General features: G+C 44.5%; 1 protein-coding gene across 2 annotated transcripts in view; it reads right to left on the reverse strand.

Moving 5' to 3' along the window:
- Positions 1-21,873, reverse strand: part of RCL1 (RNA terminal phosphate cyclase like 1) — a 118,727-nt gene that overhangs the window by 60,768 nt on the left and 36,086 nt on the right. For both annotated transcript variants that reach the window (XM_081103424.1, XM_081103423.1), the window contains exons 6-8: positions 17,955-18,080; positions 14,140-14,296; positions 8,609-8,712 (exon numbers count right to left, since the gene is read on the reverse strand). In XM_081103424.1, coding sequence (XP_080959550.1) covers positions 8,609-8,712; positions 14,140-14,296; positions 17,955-18,080 — 387 coding nt within the window. The remainder of the gene's footprint in view (positions 1-8,608; positions 8,713-14,139; positions 14,297-17,954; positions 18,081-21,873) is intronic.

The raw sequence follows: 21,873 nt of genomic DNA on the forward strand, positions 1-21,873 counted from the left end.
AATGTGGCATTACTCTGAGTGGCTCCTGCAAAGAGAGAAACACATACTGTCACGATTCACACCGTCATGCAGTAAAACCAAAGCAGAATGACTACTGCTGACGCCAAAACAGAGATGTGTCTCTTCATTCCTCAACCTCGACAACCCCCTTCCACTCAGTTAACAAATATTTACTGAATGCCTACAATGTGTCAGGCACTGTTCTTGGTGCAGATGATGCAGTCATCTAAAAATCCCTTCTCACATGACATTTTTCAATCTAATGGGGCAGACAAGGGAAGTTAAATATTCTTGAAAGGGGAAATTTAAATAGCAAACAAGGCAGATGAGGAGGAAATGTGGGTATAACAACATCTGTGTGTACATGGAAGGAGGCAATATTAAGTAAGGTGGCCAGGAAAGTGCTCACAGTAAATATGGCAAGAAGTTTCATGAGGCTGTTTCTTGTCATCTCCCTTAAGACAGAGCTACGGCTTCACCCCAAGAGTACCTTTGGGAACAGCAAATCTGTGGCAGGACCACGATATGAGTATGTAGGCTTCTCCTGGGCTGGCCTATAAGACCCACCTGAAGAAATCATTAATCATACAGGTTCCTGAAAGCTCTGACCCACTGGCAACTGATGGGGAAGGCATATCCATGTGGAAGAGCCCAGAATCACAGGCACATGTAAAGAGTCCCCCTTCCCACCCTTTTCCAGGCCCTGTCTCTCCAGCACAGAGGAGCCAGAAAGCTATTATTCACAAGCACCCCTGATGGTTTTTATCAGGCAAGTTTGAAAAACATTGGTTTAGTTAGGAACAGATGGTCTGTATACCTGAAATAAAAGTATTCCAGCAATCTTGTGTTGTGCTGCCAATCAAACCATCCAAACTCCCTACCCGGGCCAGATGGTTCTCAGCACTGAATGTACATGGGATCACCCGAGGAGCTTTCAAAATACTTATCCTGATATGCAGGTCAAGGGAACAGAATTGAGAGTCAAGAAATAACCCATTTACATTCAACTGATTTTCAAAAAGGGTGCCAAGATAATCCAACAGGAAAAGAATAACCTTCTCAATAAATGGTGCTGGAACAACTTCACATAGGCCCTTTCTTCACCTCATACATAAAAAATAACTCAATACTGACCCAAGGTCTGCACGTAAGAGCTAAAACTATAAAACTCACAGAAGAAAACAGGAGTAAATCTTCATGATCTTGGGCTAGGTGGTGGTTTCTTAGACACAACAGGAAAAGCAGAATGATGAAAGAAAAAAATGAATAAATTGGACTTCATAAAAATTAAAACCTTTTGTGGACACTATCAAGAAAGTGAAAATACAGTCCCTAAGGAGAAAATATTTTAAATCATATATCTGATATGGGTCTAGTATATAGGATATATAAAGAATTCTTGCAACTCAATAATAAAAATCCAAATAACCCAATTTAATAATGGGTAAAGGATCTGCAAAGACATTTTTCTAAAGATATCCATATAACCAATAACCACATGAAAACATGTTCAACATCATTAGTTATTAGGGAAGTGGAAATCAAAACCAGTATGAGATACCACTTCATACCCAATAAAATGGTTATGAGTGGGTCAGATAAAAAATGGTCACCACTGTGGAAAAGTCTGGCAGTTCCTCAAAATGTTAAACAAGGAGTTAACATGTGATGCAAGAATTCTACTTTTAGGTATATACAGAAATGAAAACATGCACCCCCACAAAAACTTGTCCACAAATGTTCAAAGGAGCATTATTCATAATAGTAAAAAAGTGGAAACAACTCAAATGCCCATTAACTGATGAGTGGATAAACAAAATGTGGTATATCCATACAATGGAATACTATTCAGCCATAAAAAGAAACAATATACAGGTACATGCTACAATATGGATGAACTTAGAAAATATTACGCTAAGTGAAAGAAGCCAGTCACCAAGAAACTCATTGTATGATTCTATTTACATGAAATGGACAGAACAGGCAACTCTATTATAGAGGCAGAGAGCAGATTAGTGATTGCCTTGGGCTGGGAGGATTGGGAGGAATGGGAGGAATGGGACAGAGCCATGAATGAGTAAAGGGTTTCTTTCCGAGATGGTGAAAATGTTCTAAAATTAGATGGTAGTTATATTTACTTTGTGAATATACTAAAAACCATTGAATGGTACACTTTAAGGTAGTATATGAATTATATTTCAAAAAAGCTACTTAAATAAATAATATATATTTGTGAAGTTAAAAAGTAGTATTGATCCCGGCTCACACCCTCAGAGTATATACCAAACTCAATATAATGCCTTCTGCAATGAATTTCCCACCCCTTCCTGTCCCTCTGTCCTAATCAATCTAGTCAAAGTAGAGAAAGACAAAAAGGAGGAAAGGGGACCCAAACAATTCCTCACCCTGTCTGGCTGACATGACCGGCATGCCAGTGGTTAAGAAATGAAACAGGAACTCCCTGGAGAGTACTGCTGATAAGTGCTACATGCACACACAAAAATTTCTTACTTCTTTTTAAAATTTTTTTCACTTATTTATTTTTAGAGAGAGAGGAAGGAAGAAGGATAGAAACATTGATGAGAGAAACATCATCGATCTGCTGCCTCCTGCATGTCCTCTCTACTGGGGATGGAGCCTGCAACCCAGGCATGTGCCCTGACTCAGAATCAAACCAGTGACTTATTGGTTCCTGGGTCGATGCTCAACCACTGACCACACCAGCCAGATATCACCTCTTTTCAAAAATTAGAGAGAGAGGAGGGGGGAAGGGGAAAAGGAAGGGCGGGGGGGAGAGAGAAACATTGATTTGCTGTTCCACAACCAATGTTATTTATACATTCATTGGCTGCTTCTTGTACGTGCCCTAATCAGAGACTGAACTTGCAACCTTGGCATATCGGGACAATGCTCTAACCAACTGAGTTACCCGGCCAGGGCCAATTCCTCTCTCTCCACTGAAACCCATTATACATGATAGGCATTATGTCTGGCATTCACTAATGAGGCAAGAAATAGAATATACGAGTTAGGACTAATTTTGAGAAATGACTTAGCAATTAAGGGAAGTCAGTTCTTTCCCTGCTGCCTTTCCTGTCTTACCAATTTTCAGGTTTTTGCACCCCACCCTGTCCTAGGAAAAAAAGAAAAACATCACACCCATAGATAAATAGTCCACATCTGTGGGCAAAGCCTCCAGCTGGCAGCAGTGCAGACAAAGCCAGCATCTCACCCACTCATCTGCATTCTGAGGAGGAAACAGCTCTCTCTCTCTCTCTCTCTCTCTCTCTCTCTCTCTCTCTCTCTCTCTCTGTGCTGACCGGGCTCTAATACAGGCCTGCTACCAGAGCCTCCCCAGCCTACTTCACTCTGAATCGTTCAACTGTGCTGGAAAAACCAGACACCCACCAGCTGGCAGAACTCCTAAGAGGCCTCAGCTTGCTTCAGATCTCTTGGAGAAGGATGGCGAAACACAGGTTTGAGTGTGCAGGCCTACATATTTGCAGCTCTGAGGTATTTGTAGCCTTTGGAATCGTTAGAAAAAGCAAAGTCGGTTCCACTTTTTACACAATGTTCTGCCAACGGCCTGTCTGAGGAAGACTCTGTAAGGGACTGGATTAAGGTATGCTTCAGAATGTCCTCCTACCTCCAGCTATCAAATATGCTCAGAGCCGAGAAACAACCACAGACAATATTAAATCCTAGCAAAGTCTCTTTAAGAAAATGAAAAGCAAACAGAGAATAAACCACCCCCAACCCCCCCCCCCCCCCCCCCCACACACACACACACACACACACGCAGTCAGCAAAGGTCACATCCGGTGCTGATCCACATCCTTCTCCACAGCCCCAAGCACAGGCCCCACCCGGCCCCGCCTCTTCCCTTTCCTTCTCTTCCAAGCACCATTCTGTAGTAGATCCACACTTCCCAGACACAACCACATGGCCGCACAGCCAGGCAAAAGAGAGCCATGCACGCAGAGCCTTGAGAGAGAGGACAGCCCACCTGCGCAGTGTAACTGGCAGCTTTTTAGACCAACCATGTTGGGCAGCTGGGACTGTAATTCCCGTGAGAAGGACTTAAGAGAACTAAATCTGTAGTAAACTTTTTTTCCTAATACAAAGTGACTTATCTAAAAAAACAAAAAACCCAGACCATGAAAGCCTCCAGGCCACCTGAGAAGCAGGTTTCGAGAATCCTGGAAAACAGAGATAATTTTCCCCATATATCTTCCAAGAGTAGGTTGTTCCCACCAGCACTGTTGATCAATAGGTGGCAGCCATTGGGCTCAAAGTCATCTATCCTTTGAATCCCAACTGCCCAGGATTGACCAGGTGCCAGGCCCTGCCCCTTAAAATACAGACCTCTCACCAGGTCCCTCTTCTGAAGCCTGCTGGAGAGTGGAGGTAAAAGCAATCATGGGAAGTGCGCGCGCACGCGCTCCCCCCCCCCCCCGCCACCTCAATTCCACAAACACAAACCACAACAGAGGGTCTTGATTCCTGCTCCACCAAACCACTCAGATATTGGGGTTACCTACTTCTCAGGTCTAAGGAGGGGTAAGAGACCTGGGGGTGAGAAGAGAATCTGCTGGATGGGGCCCCTGTAGTCATTACACCACAGCTTTAAATGTATCGGCGGTGCTCTTTCTCCAGACAGAGGCTTTCCCAAAGCCCAGCTGGCCTCTGCTCTAAGAACAAACTCGGTTATAAAGGCAGAAGGAGACAGACAGGCTGGTTGCATGGTTGGGAGATGTGGGTCCCAGGACAAGTTTGGCTAAAATCTCACTATGAGCAGGTCCCTGAACTCTCTTGCTCATCCGAAAAGTAAAGGCATCACTTGCTTTTACCATATGCCAAATATGGTCTGCGGCTCAAACAGTTTAATAAAGGTGACAGGGCTTTGCAGCATTTAAACACAATTAAATCACAACTGTCAGGGGGAGTGGTATCCTGCCAGCTGAGGAGAGCACTTAAACAACTGAACCCAAATAGCTGCAGGTTTGGCTGGCACGAAAAACCGAAGAGGCATGGTTCATTTTAGACTCCAAGTAAAGACAGGAGATCATTTTGTAGCATAATCTGAACTGAGGATTCTGGAAAGGCGTGGAATGGCATCCTGCCGCGGGCAGGGAGGTATCTGAAGTCCAGCAACAGGGGCGGAATCCCAGCACTTGCATAAGAGCAGTAGGTCAGGGAAGCATGGACTCTGGGCAAGACTGCCTGGCTCTGAACTCCACTTGCTGACTATGTGACCTTTGGCACATGACTCAACTTCTCTGTGCCTCAGTCCCCACACCTGTAAAATGGAGTGTGCAATAGTAACCTCCTAGGGTTATGATGAAAACTAAATGAGTTCGCATTTGTCAAGTGCTTAAAACATTGGGCCAGCAGTAAATACTGTGTTTGTTAAATAAACACCTACCTTACAGAGTTCTTGGGAACAGTAAGTGAGATGTGTGTTGTTTATTTAGCAATATCACTGCAATAGTTGGTCATAAATTTAAAAATTAATGCACACAGATTTATAGATATCTGAGCAAACACTTCACAGCTGACTTCAGGCCTGCGATAACCCAAAGCAAGTTTACTGGGCCTCCTGGTGTTCAGAGTGACCTTAACAGGAGATTTGGTTTTCCCAGGCTGGGGCAGGGCAAGGGCGTACCCGGGCGGAAACTGCAGTGTCCAGCACTGATTGGGCTCTGCCAGGCCCACTGCATTGCTGGCTGGGAGCACTAAGTACCTGACCTTTTTAAGCCTTGCTCCATCTCCACAAACCCGACTTCAGGACCATTCACCTTCTCCACAGATAAGACCAAGGCTCAGAGATGCTACACGCTGTCCCCCGGTGCTTCCGGGAGAGCCAGCACTGAAATCGGGGAGGCTGCACTTCCACGACCATGTACCGACAATATGTAACTGCAGTCTCCAATCAGATAATTTGTGAAAGTGTGATTTTCTTGCTGTTAATTCCACTTTTAAAGAAAGTATAAATCCTCCCTAAACTGTAATATTAAGCTTTTTCAGGGGAAGGTGGAATCACTGTCACCAACTGTAAACTACCTGAAACTAAACAAAATGAACAGAAATAGATTTTCCGCATACCAGCATGTTAGCCAATACTATTTTATTCTTCTGAAAAAGATCTCTCTGGCCTTCCCAAAAGATTTCACACATACAGATGCGCTTTCTCAAGTAACACAGGAAACCACCAACAGAAGTAAGACAGAGGGAAGAATAAAGGGAAGAACAGACACCTTTATTTCCAGAAAGGGTTTCAAAGCAATACTATAAGAAAACACATCCCCCTTAATCCCAGTGCTCTGTAAAAAAAACAAAAAAAAAAAAACAAAAAAAAAACTTAAAAAACTTTTTAAACAAATCAGAATGTGAAAACTGCCACAAGAAATACATTTCTTGATTCTAGTTTTCTTGAGAAATTTGAGAATTCAAAAAGTAGATTTTTATGACTTTAAGTATACTTTATACAAATAAGTGAGTTTGGTCTCCAAAACTCTTGAATCCAACTAGGATCCCCCACCCCCACCACAATTATACTAACTATAGATTCTGTGCCTTTTTCATCCTAAGCTGTACTCACAAATACGATGATAACTTTATCTATTTGGTCCTAGAAGGACATCTACTTCTTCCCACCTTTGCCCTTCATCACTCTGGATTCCTGGAGCCTTCCACAATGATAACAAGCAACAAGGGTCCCAAACAGATACAGCTTTCAAAAATAAACTCCTTACAACCTCCTGCCCCACCGTGTGCTCGCTTACCAAAAAGAAAGGAGGCGGCGCTGTCCACCCCATGGCAGCCCCTCCTGCGTGAAACCCCAGGAGGCAGGAAACCCAGAGAAACATAGCCCCAAGTTTCAAACACAATTCTGCTATTTGTCCCAGGCCTGTAAAGCTCCATTCAGAGCAGACCACTTTGTTCTCCTGGGAGATGTAGTCATTTTAGACTACAGGTTTCTGGAAGAGAAGACTGCAATTAATGTTTGGTGAGGGGGTATATGAAGAGGACACAGGAACTTGAAAAAAAACATCCAGGCACATCTTGACCATCTCCACAGGGACTGCTGACTTGAAAAAAACTATAAAGGCCCTGTAGCCAAACTGAAAAAAAAAATCTCTAAGAGCCAAAAAAAAAAAAAAAAAAAGGGGGTCAAGGAAAACTAAAAATATAGATTTCCTTTTGCACATAATGTTCTGCCAAACCCCATGCCCCACGACCACACACATCTAGGGACTGCCTCAAGCGGTGTGAGCGGTCAGGCCTTCGCTGCCCTGAAGCAGAGGCTGGGAAGGCTGCAGCAGTGGCAGCAGCAGCAGCAAGAGAGTTGGCTGAAGGGGCCTGGTGGTCACAGAGCAGTCAGCGCTTCCAGCCAAGGCTCTACTGGAAGTGAAGCTCTGCAGTCAGGCCCTGTGTGTGCTCCCTCGCCTCCTCTCCAAACACCTTAGCCACAAAGTCTGTTTCAGCAATGTTGATCCCTGGTGTTAGTGCTCCACTGAGGATTACTCGATTTCAGGTGCCTGTCCCATGAAATATTTTACAACTGTTAGCAGATAATGTGGTTCCTCACTAGCTTCCTGTTTATCAGTCTTCCCCCACTGCTCAGAGTGTCTTCTCTTCCATTGCCATGTTCCAAAAAACCTCCCACCACCAACTCCAAATAAAAAAACCTCCAAAACAATCTCTTTCAAGCTTCTGGTCTCCATGGGCCCCAAGCGATGTTCCAGAGGTACAATGGCCCCTCCGCAGTGCTGGCCCCTTACTCAATGTGATGGCACCACCATTCTTCAGTTATCACAGTACTGTACCTTCCAGATATACAGCATCGGTACCATGATAACCGAAAAAGGACAGTTCAGTCTATATCTACCTGAGTGTCTCCTCCCACACAGGCCCACTCCCGCCCCACCCACAGATGGCCATGTCATGATCTCGAGCACATGGACGCACACCCAGAGGTCAGGGCTCAAACAGGCTGCTTACAGCAAGCTCATCTGCTACCTACGGGAAGTGCTGCTTCCACTGTGCTGTTAACAATCCAAGTCTTCTCATCGGCTGCTCTTTTTGTAGAGCGCTTGCTTTAATGCCTCAGCAGTCATCTTCTGATAACATCCAATGGCCTCAGACTCACTTTTACAATATCCCCACTGGTCCAGTGGCATTACTATAGACTTTGCCTCTTTTCCTTTTTCCAGCCAGTTTATACCCTATCATGTTGGACAAAAAGACGGCCCTATTTGCCACGGGTAGGGAAAAGAGGGGATTAAAAAAAAAAACCTAACAAAATCTAAGTTATAATGGAACCAGATTACCTCCAAAATGAGAAAAATCTAAAGCACAGACAAAAGAACTGTCTAATATACCACACAACTTCAATGGCATGGGAATAATGCAACTACAGAAGAGAAAGGAAGGCAAGATGCCTGCTAAACACCAGGTTAAGACTGATAACCTCCAGCTCATTCCAGGATCAGTCCAAGCAGGTGTTCATAGTGATAGGCTATGCACAGTCCAGCACCTTTATCATGTCATGCAACTGGAAGATTAAATTGGACAGCAGTAATGAGGCTGAGCGAAAACAACTCACGTGTAGGGAGAGAGCGGTCCTAGCAGGACTTTGGAAACGTCCTGCTGCCCAAGGGTCATGAACAACAGAGCCAGGCTTTGGTTGGTCGAGTCCACACATCCACCCTATAAATACAAACACTTTCAAGATTAGTCGTTATACCAGCCAGAGAATGGAAAACCAAGAACACAGTCACAAATACCCAGAATATCAGAACCACAGAAGAGCAGATTGCAAAGTTCAAGCGATAATAAAACAGAATACAAGTCTTTTCAGAGGAATCCTTGTATCACTTAACTTTGGGGGGTTAAACTAACTGGCCATCAAAGCAATTGTATTAGCTGAGACCATCAGAATAAATAGACATTCAAGTTTACTGAGGTGTATCTAAGGAAAAATAAAAATTCCCCTCCGTAATTAAAGCGGCAGCAGCAGCAGGACACATAAACAAAAAAAGCATAATCAGTTCCAGGAAATGTACAGGTCATTAACAAGGGTGAGGTGGATGCGGCTTGTTTATTTAATCTGCCAGGGAACACCACAGTCGATCTGGCATGAAAGGGCCTTAGCCTAAAACTTATCCCATCACATTCAAAACTGCTTGTCAAGTTACATTAGTGTCTCCTTGTGGCTCTTCCTGTGCACCTTTAACTGAAGAATTACTAAGACCAGATTTCTCCATTCTTACTACTTATGTACTATTTCCCGCCACTTTTCCTTCCTTTTCTCCCAAATCAATAAGCACAACAGAATCCTCACAAACTTTCTCCTGAGGATTGTTTTGGTTGCCTTTCTTCTTTCATTCTTGGGTTTCCTGACCATTTCAGCCATTCTGCTTCTACTACATGCATGCATGACTGTTGTTTATATGTGTGCCTTAAAAATGTCTTTATTGCCCTGGCCAGTGTTGCTGAGTGGTTAGCGTGTCAGCCTGCACACCAAAAGGTCTCAGATTCGATTCCCAGTCAAGGGCATGTACTTGGGTTTCAGGTTCACTCCCTGCCCCCATTGGGGCATGTGCAGGGAGGCAACCAGTCCATGTGTCTCTCACATCGGTGTTTCTTTCTCTCTCTCTCCCTCTCTCTCTCTCTCTCTCTCTCTCTCTCTCTCTCTCTTTCTCTCTCTCTCCCCCCCCCCCATTCCCACTCTCTCTGAAAAGCAATGGAAAAAACGTATCCTCAGGTGAGAATTAGCAAACACAAAAAAGTCTTTCTGATCATTCTTTCTGAGATAACTTTATTTAAAACAATTCAAACTTACATTGTACACAGTGAAAGTGGGATGACCTTGAATTTCTACATATTTTGTACATGCCACAAAAAGAACCCAGTTTCTGATGATGGCACATCACTATCCAAGCCCAGACTCCCAGACTTTAAACAGAACACATGGCCACTCTCTTCTTAAAAAAAAAGAAAAAGAAAAAAGTTTTTATTGATTTTAGAGAAAGGAGAAGGGAGAGGGAGAAACGATGAGAGAGAAAGAAACATGATCAGCCGCCTCCTGCACGTGCAACCCAGGCATGTGCCCTGATTGGGAACCGAACCGGCGACCTCTTGGTGCATGGGGATGATGTTCAACCACTAAGCCACACCAGCCAGGCAACCTCTCTCAAATGCATGCAGTGTAGGGAATAAATCAATTATCAGCACAAACACTCATTCTTTGCCAACAGACCTCATTTACAACTGAGCAGGAAAATAAGGGGGCTTATCCTACTGCCAGCTTTTATGAAAATCTACTGCTCTTCCTAAACTACCTTAAAGGGCAATATTTCTCTCTAAGCCAGTGGTTCTCAACCTTCTGGCCCTTTAAATACAGTTCCTCATGTTGTGACCCAACCATAAAATGATTTTCGTTGCTACTTCATAACTGTAATGTTGCTACTGTTATGAATCGTAATGTAAATATCTGATATGCAGGATGGTCTTAGGTAACCCCTGTGAAAGGGTGGTTCGACCGCCAAAGGGGTCGTGACCCACAGGTTGAGAACCGCTGCTCTAAGCCAATGTTAGGACAAGAGGTGTAACATACGTATTTCCATTAAAAAACAAACAAACAAACAAACAAACAAAAAACTCTAACCCATGGAGAATCTGAGGACCAATGAAAGTGTTTTTACAAAACTTGCTCCTTTCACAGACTGTTAAGTGTTTCAAGAGATTTAGACAGAAGGGCATGTTGGAGATAAGGAGAGGACTCCCACTCCTGCAAGTGGGGACAGCAGCACATGTGGTAGGGACAGGAGTTGGGGGTGGGGTGGGGGGTAGGAGACAGAGGCAGCTTAAAAGATGGACAGAAAAGGCAGTTTCAGAAAGCCTGGAACACAATCAAGAGGACGTGGTTGGTAACCGATGAGACATAAATAGAACAAGAGGGATTAGATCAGAGGACTATAATGTTGATAAAAATAAACAGCACCTTCAAAGGGGACATGTTTTTATTATTCTTTTAAACCATGTCATGTCACAGACATATAAAGAATTATTCATAAGAACATGAAGCATTTTCATCCTTTTAACAACTAAAGACCATAGACCAGCCGTGGGCAAACTACGGCCCATGGGCCGGATCCGGCCCGTTTGAAATGAATAAAACTAAAAAAAAAAAAAAAGACCGTACCCTTTTATGTAATGATGTTTACTTTGAATTTATATGAGTTCACACAAACACTCCATCCATGCTTTTGTTCCGGCCCTCCGGTCCAGTTTAAGAACCCATTGTGGCCCTCGAGTCAAAAAGTTTGCCCACCCCTGCCATAGACACACAAAAAAGAAATTTTCTTAATGATTAGAACAAACAAACTTGGTGTAGGCACAATGAAATGGTTTTAAGTAGAACTTAACTAGAGTAAAGGGGGGAAAATAAAATAACTTAATCCAGATCGCATGTTTTCTCTCTGTGGCCTTGCTTTCACCCTGAGGCCTATAACGTGCTATTTATGAGGATACAGAACCCTCCCTCCAGCTGGGCTCTTCTGTAATGTGATGCTTCCAATTCCCCCAGGTCTACTGGAGAGAGATGGGAGGGTCCCCACGGTCAGAGGGCCTGCAAGCCACAAGGAAGGGAAACCTGAACCAGTTGCCAGGAGCTTAGGGACACATGGATCACATGCACCGTCTGTAGTCAACTGATGGTCCTCGGACCACTGGTGGCCCATGAGGTCCTAAAGGTTAGTGACTGCTGGTTTAAGGAAACCTTTGGAGCAGCGGTCGCCAACCAGTGGTCCATGGACCAGACGGTCCATGAGATCCAAAAGATTGGCGACCACTGGTCTAGATGACTAACTTCCTGAACTAAGTGACATGGTAAGCTCTTGATCATTTATTTACTCCCAACTTTTAGTTACTATTCATCTTTCAAAAAAAAATCACTAAATTAAGCATCAAACACAGGGCTGATTTAGCATCAAAAAAGCTAAGGCCAGCCTTTGGCCACACAAGTAGTGTGAGAAGATACTTCCTCCTGCAGGAGGATTTCATTTGAGAGGGCATTTCTTTCCGCCACTATTTGCTAGCTGAATGGTGAGGACAGGGAGTACAGTCACTCCGCTGAAGACACAATTATAGGTCCTTTGTCTTCCATTTTAATTAGATGAACATTAATTAAAACCATTAAGACCTGGACATTTTAGTGAACTCTGAAGCAGTTCATTCTTACTTGTTCCACCTTGCAACCAATGAGGTATTGTTGAGAACGGTGACTGGACCGGGAGAAGACTTGGCTGTAGGCTGTTTTCCTTAACCAGGCCTGTGCAGGGATCAATACCCATGAACCAGGCGCCACTCTACCACAATGATTAATAAATTACAGCGACAAAAAGTATTTAAAAATAAAACAAAATCACCTGTTTTATTTCATAAGGGCTCACATATGATCTTTTTTTAAAATATATTTTATTGATATTTTACAGAGAGGAAGGGAGAGGGATAGTCAGAAACATCAATGCGAGAGAAATACGGATCAGCTGCCTCCTGCACATCCCCTAGTGGGGATGTGCCCACAACCAAGGTACATGCCCCTGACCAGAACTGAACCTGGGACCCTTCAGTCCGCAGGCCGATGCTCTATCTACTGAGCCAAACCAGTTAGGGCTCACATATGATTTTTGCTACTTTAAACAGGGCAAAGCTTCCTTGGAGACTTCAGGAAAGAACCACAGAAATATCAACTAACTGAGACTAAATACACAGATAAATACAGAGATGAAAGGCTCTTCAGCTGAAGAGAAAAGACAATTTACAAACACTATACACCATGCGATAGCAAATCACCCAAAGTATAGTTTTTGCTAGTGCTCAGCTCAAGAATGTGGGGCTCAAAAACAGAGCAGAGAAATAAGCATTCCTGGGAGCCTGTCCTGGATTCTGCATGTCAAGGAGAAGGTTTCACCTTCTGACATGGATCCAAGGCAAGGATTGTACAGACAACCAGAAATCCTGAGGCCAGATTTGTGACTCTCCTCTAACCAAGTATATGGGACCTTAAAGAATGTTTTTTCAAGCAGCTTCATCTTATTTCTCCTGCCATCATCTTTCTTTCCCTCCCAATTCCTTCCTTGCTTATTTTAGGTCACCTCAACTATTTTTTTTTTTTTTTTTACTGATTTTGTACAGAGAGGAAGGGAGAGGGATAGAGAGTTAGAAACATCGATGAGAGAGAATCATCAATCAGCTGCCTCCTGCACACCCCCTATTGGGAATGTGCCTGCAACCAAGGTACATGCCCTTGACTGGAATCAAACCTGGGACCCTTAAGTCCGCAGGCCGACGCGCCATCCACGGAGCCAAACCGGTTAGGGCTCACCTCGACTATTTTTGGGAAACAGGAAGAGTGTATGTATGCCTGTCTACATGTTGTTTGTATGGATTGACAGAGAAAAACCTGTGACAACTGAGGACAGGTTGGTCCAGGGTGATCTGAGCTGCAGAAGCAAATGGCAACAGATGAAGTCTTGTCTTCAGTTTCGTCACCCCCTCCTGTGTTCTCACCTTTCCAAAGCCCCTGCCATGCTCTGACACAGGCCTGCCTTCCCTAAACATTCTTCTATGCTCCAGGAACACACTGCAAATTCTAGCCTGTTGACACTGTTTTGTATCTGACACAACTGTCACATACAAATCGCCTATTTCCAACTCCTCAAAGAACCTGAAAACAATGAGCCCCCATCCTCACATGGCAAGGACTCGGGAGCTGGGAGATGGCACCTGTTTTGGTCGCGGCACTGTATCCTCTTCAAGTGGGCAGTCACCGGCTAACCTGCTTCATTTTACACCTTTTCTTTCCCGAATAACGGTCTCAGCTTTTTAAGTGTCCACACTGTTAAAACGTACCTGCCCTGTTGTCCCAAATCAGGGGAACTGGATCTCTGCTTACTGACTAGTTCAGCTAATCCATTAAACCAGTTCATGTTAAACTGTTTAATGGGCAGAAAGAGTTAACTCCTTGGCATAAGCCCTTGAACGGGGAAGAAAGCTGCTAAGCAGTAAGAATGAAACAATGAACTGCTTCCTGATGGCTCCTCTCCCGACTGGCAGAGGCGGAGGACATACCCTGTAGATTTCTTCAAGCAGCAGCTTGGCACAGTTCCTGCCCAGGTCCTCTGGAAGCACCGCCGCCCCCTGGCCCTGGGGGTTGGAGGTCAGCTCAGCACTGAGGAAGGTGCCGTTGGTGGTCTCTGCAACCAGTGACAACCCAAAGCCTGGAGACCTGGGGATTCAAAGGCACAGACACTGAGTAGGGTTAAGGAAGTGGGGTTCGGGCACCAGCCAAAGGAAAGAGAAAACAAACATCTCTCTCATGGCACTCTGCGTTATTACAGCACGCCCTACTGGAGTTCCCACTAGCTTGCGCTGGAAATAGACATGATTTGGTGAAAGCGCACCTGGCAGAACCAAGGAAGGTGCAAGTTTACATCGCTTTTCCTATTAGCCCCTCCCACACTGTGAAAGATCCTGCTGTGAGAGTTTATAGGAGCATTAACAAGGGCTACCAGATAGTCGGCACCTACTTTCTGCCAGTTTCTGACCTAGGGGCTTTGACACTACAATTCTGCTGAGTAGGTAATATGTGCCCATCTTACAAATGAGGAAATGGAGAAATTAAGCAACCTGCACCACGTCCACACAGCTAGGAAGTGACTGAGATGTGTTTCCAATGCAGGTCTTCCAGACTCCAAAGCCTACCCAAGTTCGCCACCACAGCCCTCACAACCAACCCAGAAGGTGTAAGTGGCCTGGAGACCACCTCATTACAGCTCCTCTTGGAATACATCAAGCTCTTCCCCCCCAACCCCGCGCACCCCAAAAAAGTGCCACATAAGCCAGGAAGAGCCCAGATAAGGCTCACCTTTGTTTGTGTCCCTAAGGGACATCTCTAACTCAGAATTCAATTAATAGCATCAAAGAGCTGGCACATGTTCTCTCCCACTGTGTTTCTACCACCCAACAGCCAGAACCTAATACCCTTCTGGTCAAGGACCACATTTGTAATTCCAACAAGCACCTGCGGCCATGGGCCAGGAACTGGGGGCCCTGCAGTAAACACAAGAGTTCCTGCCCTCCCCGACTTCAGTGACAACCAGTTTGACACAAAACAAAATCAGTTCGTAAACAATAAAACACAAGCACCTCTCCACAAAACTTCCAGATCTGACACCTCAAATCTCCTTTGCCTCATGCCTTTTCAGTAAACGTGTCACCAGAGAGGAGCAGCTGCCACCGTCCACACACAGCACACACAGATCTGCTCCTCTGACACAAAGTTCATAAAGCACCTTCTATGCGCTCTCTGCAAAACTAGCCAAGATATTTGTTTCAGAAAAACTATGTGTAAAATTAATGATGCCTCAAATGCACTATGAGCTCACTATAGTGGCTCACTATAGGTCAGCTGTCTATTTCCTTATTTTTAAATCGATGATCTATGCAGTCCAAGGTTAATAGCACCTGCCAAGGGAAGGGGTGCAATGAGCTACCTACGTAATCAAAGGCTCAGGGGAACTCTGTGTGATGCTTAACCATCTAACACTGTGCCGCCCGTCCATCATCATGGGACATTTTAGCACAATCTCCAGTTGCCTTTGAGTTGCTTGACCAGGAGCAGGGAGGGGACATCCCACTCTGCAGGAGAGGCAGTGGAATATAAAATGAAAGAGTAGGAAACGGACAGGAGGGAGAACTAGGAGATAAGCTCCGATCACTGCTTTAACCCACTTACCTGAATTTCCCAAGAACTTCCTAATTTTCTCACCCATATAAATTCTGTGAGGAATGCAGACTTACTATAATAAACTTTATAGTTGATCATCAGGATCATTCCATTTGATATTATATTTGTTTTACAGAAAACAAGGTAACGCATTAGGCTATATATATACAACTCCAATTTTCTTCCCCAATTGGGGTGTGTGACCAAGCAGCTGGTCACCAGGTGACCTCACTGAAAATGCACATTGGTGCGGTTTACAAGTGGGAGCCTCCAAAACTTTCCAACTGGTAAAGGACTAGTTGTTTATTTTTTTAAGTTGTGACTGTGAAAGTCAACATGATACCACCCTGGACAGATGTGCATGTTGGTCACAGCACTGACAGAGGCACCAGGAACTGCTGGCCCCACAACACAGGCCTAACTGACATGCATATTTCACCGACTCAGAGGAGGAAAATAATACCCATCCATGACTTCATAATTTCATAACAGAGAAGGAAGAACACTGTATCATCTGTACCTTAAGATGCAGAAAACTAAGCATGGACTTATCATACATGGGTTTTAACTTTTTAAGGGGAGCTTGGGGTTGATGACCCACAACTTGATCCATGTGTGAGCTTCCTACAGTGCGACCATGCACTGGGGTCAGCTGAGTCAGTCATAAAAAGCCACACTGGTGGCAGTATGGCCTCAAGCCTGCTCTGCTTCACCCCTGGCCACCCTGTGGTAGATATTGAGGCCATAATTCTAACTGCTGACATAATTCCAGACCTGTGGCCAAGGGAAGAGAAAGGAAAGAACAGCCTTAGCAGCTACCATTTCTGCAGCCCCTACTATGGGCCAGGCATTGCTTAGTGCAAGCATGAGCCTCAAGTTTGACATACTTGCCTTAGTGGCGTACATATGTGATCTTTTCATCTTTACAGCTACCTAGGGATGTTACCACTGCCATAGTTTCAACAAGGAAAACACTGGTGATATTTGAGCAACATGCACAGATCTGGGACCATCACTGACCTTTCCAACCCCAGAGGAAAGGGCCAACTTTGCACACAAATCCTTTCCCAACTCTCACCTCTGACACCACCACCTCTGTTACTTTGGACTATGAGCCACTACGGTGTTTCTGAAATCACCATCTTTTCCTTGGGCCTCACAAAGGTCAGAGATCCCGTAACACAGTCAGCCTCCTTAACTCTCTTTCCTTTTGTTGCGGAAGTTAAAAGGAGCCTCAGAAGGAACATCCATGAAAAGGGTTAGCTGCAGCACCACTTAGGAAAAAATTGACTTCTTAACTCACTATCAACCTTAGAGCCCGATATTCTTTTTATTTTTAGGAGACAACCTGAAAACTTCAGATCTGAAGTACAATAATACTGCCACTAAAATGTTTTAGCAAAAACAAACCCACACAGGTAAAGCAAATTTCGCGAAATATTCATCATTAACTACAGGTAGCAGGAATACATAGGTGTTCACTATACTATCCTTTCAAGTTCTCTTTATTTTTCCCCCAATTACAGTTTATATTTGATATTATTTTATATTAGTTTCAGGTCAACTTTTCTTTATGTTTAACATTTTCATAGTAAAAAATAAAACAAACAAAAACGGTTCTAATTGCTTCCCTAACTTACTGGTTTCTAAAAATACAACAAAAGCCCAAAACATAGATCATTAACTTTTTATTTTCTAAAGCGGGGGTTTTCCACAAAGGCTTTCATTAAACCAAACCCAATCTGCAATAACAACTTTCTCTGGCTCCAGGGGTGTTGTTCCCCTCAACAGAGAGAGAATCTGACTGGCACTTCGGACAACAAAGGATTTTTGCCTAAACTGTTATTTCCTTAGAGTGGAAGAACTTGTTTACTTTAACTTTTTGTGGGAACAGAGTACAGATGCAATTTAAAGTTTAAAGCACTGCTAGTAAATAGCTAGGTTTTCATTCCCCCAGGGTAGGGATGGACCCTCATCTCCCAGCACCGGCCACTGCGATGCTTTCCATGAGATAGGAATTATTGGTGGCAATGGCAGTAAGTCAGAAGGAAAATTAAATTTGAAATTGTCCTTCCTCTGCCCGCCCAATCTCAGAGTTGAGTATGAAAAAGGCTAGGGTAGCTGCAGAATTAGGTTCCAAAAATGCACAGGCACTTACTTCCCAGAGTTGATTCCTTTCATGTGGTCTGTGTAAATGTAGATGTCGGGTATAAACTTATTGAGGATGCTCCTTGCAGAATCCACAATCCGGTTCGCCATCTGAGGTGAAACACGGACGGAGTACCTGCAACCTAGAGTTAAGGGCGTCATTCTCCTTGGACTTCAGAGCAGAAAAACATCAAGAGCTAGAAAATATCTGTGAAACTGTAATGATAAACTGGGACTTCTAATTGCATTTAATTTTCTAACTGTACTTCATCACTTACTTGTATAGTACCATCACCAATTTTTATATTATTATTTTATTTAATATATAACTTTATATATAGTTATAAAAGGCTTAAATGCTCATGGTGGGGAAAACCAAACAATATAAAGAGTTGGAAAGTAAAACCTCCCAACCTTGATATAAATTTCCCACCCAGACCCCTGCCCTTAGAAATGATTCAACTCAATTCTGGAACAAATGAAGGCAACTGCCTCGTATGGCATGAGCCAAGCTCCCTTTGAGGTATTCTCTGATCATCCCCATTGCTGTGACCAACGAGTCTCTCTTAGGACCTAAGATCAGAACAGATGCTACACTGTTGATAGGAAAAACAGAAAGAAAAAAAGAGAAAGAAGGAAAAGAGCATGGTAGCTGCTGCACGTAAAGGACTAAACAGCTTTTTGGTTTGTTTAAATGCACAGAGACTATTTTCAATTATTTGAGTTTCAATCACTCCATTTGTGGATGATTCAGACTCTTCACAACTGCTACCATATGGTCAAAATACTGATAATTAGCAGTTTTATAACAGGGACCCCAGAAAGGAGAGGAGGGAGATACTAGCAATGCAAGTAAAAAGGGCTGGTGCTTAAGAAAGTGGAAAACACAGAGACTGGTTCTCCCCAATCCAATAAAAAATAAGTATGCAATGAGCACTTTTAATGTGCAACGCATGGCCATAAGCCAGCTAGATATGCAGGGCAGGGGCGAAAAGAAGGGAGATGTAATAACATGTGCTCTTCCCACTCCCCTTATGCAAACCTCATGTGGCAAGTCCAACAGGGAAAACAAGGTGTGTGGTCTGCCCATTTCAGCTCAACTCTCCAAAAACTACTATCAATAACACATTTAATTTTCATTTGAGCTGTAGAATAAAATACTCTTGAGTCTGTACAAAAACTTGATTAGCATCTAGCTTCCCTTTCTGATCCATCATAAACATTCCACCCAAAGATCAATCTTCCTCATGCTGGTGAGAATCTTCCTAGGAACTCCGGACCCTCGCAGATCCTGCTGCCAGACCCTCCGGCCTGCTCAGCGTTCATCCCTAACCCGGCAACCTCACCCCTCCACCCATCCAAATTCTTCACCCCGAACTGCCCTTCCTTCATCCTTCAAGTCCAGAGTTCCCTCCCTCTTCTGAAACCCCCCAGCAGCCAGCACCCAACCGTGATCTGCACTTACACTTACCATCCACCTTCCTTCATACACACACATGTTCGCGCTCGTCGACACGACTACAGACTCCATAGGAAAGGGACTCTGCTGCTGCCTCTCTCACAACTCTGCACTACACTACTTTTGTACTCAGAAATATTCGATAAATATTTGACTTGTCTCAAAGGACAAACCTGAAATGAGGAAAGAGCAAAGAGGGATTTTTCAATACACACACAGAGTCCAGTTACATCACCACCTCTCTGTCCAGAGTGTACTTTTGACCACAGGTAGCTACAACAAACAAGCCCAGGTCTCATACCCTTTGGACCAGGTAGGTGGGTGCTGTCCTTTTGAGGTCCAAGGCTGCTCACTCTCCTAGGAGAGCACAGATGTCACTATCCTGACACACAATCCCACAGCGTTCATGGTTCCCAAAGTTCTTTTAGGTACACTGTCAACTTACTTTATGTCCATGGCAACTCTATGGCAAGGACTACGGATCCCCAGGTCCAGGACTTACACTGAGGACAGGTGGGTCACAGAACTAAGATTCAAAATTAAACAGATCCACTTCCCAAAGACAACCTTCTTCCCCAGCCCCTCCAGAGATGTGGAAACCAGGAGGGAGGCAGTGCCAATGCAGGGCCGGTGCAAGGCTATGCTAGAATGCAGGCTGTGAAGTGAAGAAGGGAAAGGGGTTTTAAACTGGTACATCCCAGAGTCACTAAGGAGCCAAGTGGCCTGGCATGGAGGCCCCACCAAGGAGCATCTAAGGTTGTAGAATCGGACTGTGTGGAAGTCCCAGCTCCAGCAAACTGCATCGTGCTGGCTCAAACGTGCTCTTCTCTGTCCCTTCACTTCCTCATCAGTAAGAAAAAGACAATCGTAACACTCTCCCTACAGGGTTTGGAGGCTCAAATGAAAGGATGCATGTAACACCATTAGTGGTGCCTGGTGGACAGTCGGAGCCCAACCAATGCCACCTATGGCTTTTCTTACCGTTAGTCCAAGACTCAAATCCCAAAGCAGAGGTTCTTTTCCTTTATGGACCAGAGAGCCCTCTGAGAACCTGATGAAAGCTATGACACTCTCTCAAGAAACATGAACACACACTATGATAGACAAGTTGGAGGTTATGAATGTCCTGAAGCTCATTCACGAATGCTATACATCCTAGAGAGACACATTCATAACTACAGTCCATATGGAACTTCACCCTCCCCAAGACTGCAGGTCAGAGAACCCGAAGGAGTGCATTCGTATGTGTGTGGGGGTGTGTGTGGGTGTGTGTGTGTGTGTGTAGAGAGAGATTGATTCTCTAATTACCTTCCCTATAGTCAGAGAAAGAAAACCGTATTGTCCCACAAATCTCAACTCACACCCCACTTCTGCCTCTACCTCAGTTTACTCAATTAACTCTTACGTACCAGATCATGAGCTACCAGGCCACACTGTAAAACTGAAACAGAATGCTCCCTTCGCTCTCACCCACATCAGGCAGGGGGGAGAAGAGAGTGGGTGACATTAAATAAACAGTAACCGCACCATCCAGTCACAGCCACTGGCAGGAACCAACACCAGCTCCCCGCCAGGCCCTGGCCAGTCGATCAGAAGGGAGAAGACGCACTTTGGGCGGTAGCTCATTAAAACCACAAATGCCCAGAGGAGAGTGGGACTAGTTCTCCCAACTTGAGCCCTCCTGTGAGGAATATAACCTCCAAGCTCAGTTCAACAGTTAACCAGCCTTGCAAGTAAAAACCACAAACCCAGCTAAAACTTTTCCAAAGGCAGCTCTTTTCTTCCCAGGCTCCAATCCTGACGAAGAAGGTGATCTCAATTCAAGCCCACATTCCGCGGAGGTGTTTGTGAAATGGGCTGCTCTGCAGACCAGAGGCGAGAATGTTTGGTTTGCAGGCAGGGATCTAAGCAAAGGTATTTTCCCAGCGAGTTTAGAGGAAAACTGGGGAGGATTCAGGGGTTGTACCCCCTGCCTCAAGCAAGGGGAGGAGTTTGGGCCCTCACTAGAGTCTCTGGCTCAGATTTTGTAAAAAGAACACCAAAGGGAGACGTTAGGGAGGAACAAAGTCAAACCTCAGGAGCCTGGGGCACCACAGCCGTCAGCTTTCATGTTCTCTATACAACCCAGGATGCTCACCCCTTTCCCAGCAACATCAAAGGCTCACGTATGAGGCTTTCCTACACCCAGTAAAGAGGGTAAGTACCAAGCAAGACCCAGTGTGACAGCCTCCATGAAACCCATGTCGTTACCACAAGATGGTGTCAAAACACGCACACCCCAGGAATCACATTTCCAGACCAGAGAATGGATTCTAAGCACAGTTCACCGCTAGGAAACAAATCTCAGGAGAGAAAAAAACAAACCTGAAACAGACCTGGAAGGGTATAGAATTCCACATACAAGACCATGAACTGCAGCATTTTTGGTAGCAGCGAAGCCAATTTAACTGTCCATCAACCTGCGGCTCGG

The sequence above is a fragment of the Myotis nattereri genome (genome assembly GCF_964212035.1).
Source record: "Myotis nattereri genome assembly, chromosome: 12".
In the NCBI taxonomy this organism is placed as follows: Eukaryota; Metazoa; Chordata; class Mammalia; order Chiroptera; family Vespertilionidae; genus Myotis; species Myotis nattereri.